This window comes from Phytophthora parasitica (genome assembly GCF_000247585.1).
Source record: "Phytophthora parasitica INRA-310 unplaced genomic scaffold supercont2.2, whole genome shotgun sequence".
In the NCBI taxonomy this organism is placed as follows: Eukaryota; Oomycota; class Peronosporomycetes; order Peronosporales; family Peronosporaceae; genus Phytophthora; species Phytophthora nicotianae.
The window spans coordinates 1,370,532-1,375,273 of NW_008648988.1; the positions used below are offsets into that span (position 1 = coordinate 1,370,532).

A 4,742-nucleotide genomic window follows, 5' to 3' on the forward strand; every position below is an offset into this window, starting at 1 on the left:
AGGCATGTACACAACAAGCCCATACGCCGCCAACTTCCCAGTCTCCAGACGGTATGTTGTACTCATATATTTTTCCATATTCAGTCTGAAGTTCTGCTAATGTGTATAATGTATGCTGTATTCTGCAGAATCTAACGTACACCAATCTTCTACCACTGCTACCACTACCGAGGTGACACTCACAAAGACGACGATGAAAAAGAAGAAAAGGAATCCCATGAGCGCGGGTGCCAAGGAACCGGAGATAGCAGATTCATTAGTATGCGACGAGGAAAGCAAAGCTAGTCCAGACATCACTGAACGTACGTTAACCTGTTTATGCTGTATATACGTGATATGACTAACCTTTATCGTATGCTGTATTTGTATGCATTACTGATTGATTTATCCGGAAATGATGCGGATGATGCGAATACGTATCACGACGACGAGCGCAACTACCAAGTACTGGATTCGGGTGATGAATCCGAGGAAGGTGACCTGAATGATCTGGATAAGAGTGACTCCGAAGCATCTGTGTCGGACACTATTGATGAGGATGATGGCGATGTCTTCTCAACCGAAGAACGCCACTTTGCATATCATTTTTTGGAAAAAATGGGTGGTGAAGACAAGGTTCTTGCTGGTGAAATTCTCGGTCCTGCCTTGAAGGAAGTAGCAACTACTGGATGGCATGAACGGGAAAGTCCTGACGTGGAAGAATTTCTACAGACGCCGTACACTCCGGTTTCAGATGGTGATGAATATCCTGATCTCCTGAAAGCTCAACACGGACCCACCGAAGCGGCGCTCAATACGGGTGGTTCACCAATAGCTCTATTTTTCCTCTTCATGCCGGTGTCGATGTGGCAGCATATCTCCGAGTGCAGTAATTTCTACATGCATGAGCAGCTTGACAAGAGGGTGGACGAGTATTTCCATAAAAAAGGAAGCTTTGGAACGCCGCGCCAGGGCAGCGGGGAGTGTTGTGACGCCAACCAAGAAGACGAAAACTCGCCGTGATGTACGGCAAGATTTTCTGTCGGTGAAGCCCGTTTTACCTCATGAAATCTGCGTGTACATTGGACTTCTCGTCGCTCGGACGGTCATGCCCAATCGCGAGAAATTAGCAAACCATTGGCGGCAAGATGACGTCGGTGCAATTTCAAGGGAAAGTTTTGGGCAATTCTTGGCTCGAGACCGGTTTCTTGACATCCGTCGAAACCTTCACTTCAACAGCAACCAAGACCCACGTGCCAAGACTGATCGTGCTTGGAAAATCCGATCTGTAGTGAACATTTTGCACCAGACTTTCGTGAGTTCATACATCCCTCCTGCGGAATTATCTTTTGATGAAGCCATGCTTCCGTCTCGGTCGTGCTACAACCGTACTCGAATGTATATGAAAGATAAGCCGCACAAGTGGGGGACAAAGCTTTTTATGCTTTGCTGTGCGCGCTCTGCTTATTGCATTCGGTAAGAGTGCCATTGTCATGTGCTGTATTATCTAGGTTACTTATACTGTATATACAACTTCTTGATTTTGATAGATTTGAAGTTTACTGTGGGCAAAAGCAACACATTGCGGAGTCTGGCGTTGTGGACAAGAAATCGGGTCCTGCTGCGGTTGTGCGCAACTTGAAGGCGGTGTTTGGTGACAAGCCTGCTGGCAAGGCCATGCGACTCGTAGTGGTTGATCGCTTTTACACCTCTATCGTTCTGGCGGTGCAGTTACTGATCATGGGTTTCTATACAATTGGCACTATAATGACGAGCCGCCGAGGATTTTGCAAGGCCGTGGTGTGGTGACGAAGAAGAAAACAAGACCCAAGAATATTCCACGCGGCTCTGTCACGTTTGCGCGCTCTAAACACGTGAACAACATGGCTGCTATTTGCTGGTGGGACAGCAAGCCTGTTCATTTTGTATCAGTCGGTGGAAATCTTTCGCTGGATAGAGTGGCTCGGAGAGAGAAGACTGGTGAACAGAACGAGATTGCCTGCCCGAAGGTGATCAAGGACTATCATCGCTTCATGGGCGGAGTTGACGTTCATGATCAACTCCGCCTCCACCGCTACTCTGTCCAGAGATCGATCACTTACCGCACGTACTACAAGTCGTTGTTCCTGGGGCTTGTCGATCTGGCCATCACGAACGGGTTCATTGTGCATCGCGCGTACTGCAAGATGAAGAAGACAAAGGCGATGACGCATGTACAGTACATGTGTAAACTGCATCAGCAGCTTATTGGTCTCAGTGAGGACGACATGTACGAAGAAAACACCTTCCTGCCTGGTAAGTCTTTATGATGTATCTCTTACAATGTATATACAGTGAAGCTAACCTGAATATACAGATGAAGACATATCCGTGGAAGAGGAAGTCTTTCCCGACACAGAGAGTACCAACCACAGCCCAAAGCAGAACGACGACTGGCGCGACCATTCGGGACAGCGGAAGAGGGTACAGAAGAACTGCAAGGTGTGTGCCATGAGAACGGAAGGCAAGCGAGGGGCCACTACAACCTACTTCTGCGACAACTGTGACTTTGTGGGGCCGATTTACTTGTGCGTCAAGCCGAAGTGGCTGGAGTCTAACAAAATGATGAGTTGCTGGGATATTTGGCACAAGGTGTACAAGAACGGTAAAGAGATTCCAGAGGCCATGAAGACCAAGAACCGCGTGCGTGCTCCAAGGACGGCGGGTTCTCCAGGGAAGTCGCCAGCCAAGCGTCGACGCGTAGGCTCTGCCGAATCGGAAGACTCTGAAGACTCCGATGCTTCTGAAGATTCCAAGTAGGTTTGAGTAGTAATGCATTGGTGAATGAACTTCGTGTTTCGTCTTTGAGCTGTACGTTTTGTTTATGAAAGAAGCTTTCAAAAGAGACCCTATCTAATGCACGCTTTCTTGAGTTTTAGAGATAAATTTCTCTACAGATCCGCGGCTCTCGCACCAGCCGACTGGTAAGAGGCATGGTCCATGCAACATAATCGGTCGAGTGGGCAACACACCGTTTTTAGCACAGCTGCAACAGCGTGCATAGCTCATGTGTAGCTGTAGTTATAACGGCTAGAGGCTCCTATGCACGGGTGTATATACAACAAAAACAACAACCAACCCCTACTGGTACGGACTCTCCCACGTCCCATCCGACTCCGTTCCCCTAGGGTATACTGAAACCCATATAAACGTACCATGTATATACAGCGTAGGCTAGAAAAAGGCAACAAAAATCTTCCAGGTTGAAGGGGTTAACACAAATGGCACCTCTGTAAGCCTAATAGAGAGAACATATCAAAGTAGCAGCTCCCAACTCAGGCTAGAAGCCGAGATATTGTCAGAAGTGTCCCGCCAAATCGGGGTCTTAATGATTTGGCGGGCACTGTAAGCATAGTATTTAATATACAAGCAGATGTTGGACGGCTGTGAAGTTTCTAGAAGCTTCCATCCGTCTGAACTGCGGGGGCGGCACTTTTCTTTTGGCGCGCTCTCCCCCTAGCTCCCTTGACTTCGATAAACTGGTAGCACTTGTTGGTCCCAGCAACCTGACAAGAAAGAGCCCATGCCGACGAACGCACAACTTCAAGCCGAGATCGACCGGCTCAATCAAGCGATAGCGGAACGCACGCGAGTGCCCAGCAACCTGCCCAAGTTCACCGGCAAGAGGGGGGAGACGTGCGCGATTGGCTGTTCCAGATCAAGAACGCCTGCCGCATTAACGGGATCGCGATCGATGACGCGTACACGCGACAACCAGAAATCGCCGGGTCGGCGATGGAGAAACCAGCTTCGAGATGGTTCCTGCACTCGGCTTCGACGACGCGAGTGGAAGAGCAGACGTGGGGGATTTTCCGTGAGTATGTGCTCCAACACATCGAGGCGTCGAACTACCAGTCAGTGCTACGAGAGAAGCTCCAGCGTCTAAAGCAGACAGCGGATATCGAGACCTACAACGGCGAGTACTCGGCCCTCATCTTCCGAGTCGAAGGCATGAGCGTGCTTAACCAAGTCCTGTTCTACGCAAACGGTCTCAAGCACGCGGAGCTACGTGAAGCTCGAGAATCCTGAGACGCTGAGTGACGCCATGGACTTAGCTGTCAAGTTTGAAGTAACCCACTTTGTAGAGGACGCTAGTGAGCGCAAGGTTCGTCACGAGAAGACGAAGACCTTTAATGAACAAGCCCAAGACAACAAGAAAACGTCTAAGGGAAAACCCTTCCGAGGAAAGGGACGATTCAAACCGAGCTCGAATTCGAAGAGCAAGGAGACTCGTACCTGCCACTTCTGCAACAAGCCTGGCCACATCAAGGCCAACTGCTTTGCGTGGAAGAAGGAGCAAGGGAAGCAGGGAAACGAGAAGTCACGTCTGTGAAAGAGGGTCCTGTCGTGGAGGAGAAAGTAACCGGAGCGGTTAAGTTTGATAATGTCAGCCTTAATGTTCCGAGTGAAAACCCTCTAGTCTACAAGTCACGTCCACTGTTCACCGTCAGCGGTGATATCAGTGTGGCTGGCAAGATGAAGAAAACATTGAAGATGCTTCTAGACTGTGGTGCAACCACGATCTACGTGTCGAAGCGGTGGTAAGAAGAACACCAGCTAAAGACAACGAAGTTCAGCGACAAGAACATTCGAGTCAAGCTAGGAGACAACCAGATTGTGGAGGCCCCGCTAGAGGTGCTACCTCTAAGTATCATGGTCTCTGGATTAGAAGATGCGTATGAGTGCGTCGCAGTTGTCTACGCGATACCTGAAGAATTTGACTG

General features: G+C 49.2%; 2 protein-coding genes across 2 annotated transcripts; both read left to right on the plus strand.

Annotated features, from left to right (window-relative positions):
* Positions 1-354: 354 nt before the first annotated feature.
* PPTG_20943 (hypothetical protein) lies at positions 355-2,778 on the plus strand (the record flags this gene model as incomplete). Its single annotated transcript, XM_008894370.1, has 5 exons — positions 355-868; positions 933-1,455; positions 1,530-1,704; positions 1,755-2,274; positions 2,336-2,778. 5 exons carry the CDS (start codon positions 355-357, stop codon positions 2,776-2,778), a joined length of 2,175 nt encoding a protein of 724 aa, XP_008892618.1.
* Positions 2,779-4,063: 1,285 nt separating this feature from the next.
* On the plus strand, positions 4,064-4,351 carry PPTG_02479 (hypothetical protein; the record flags this gene model as incomplete). The annotated part of the gene is made up of 1 exon (XM_008893564.1): positions 4,064-4,351. The coding sequence occupies one exon, from the start codon at positions 4,064-4,066 to the stop codon at positions 4,349-4,351; it is 288 nt and encodes a 95-aa protein (XP_008891812.1).
* Between the last annotated feature and the right edge of the window lie 391 nt (positions 4,352-4,742).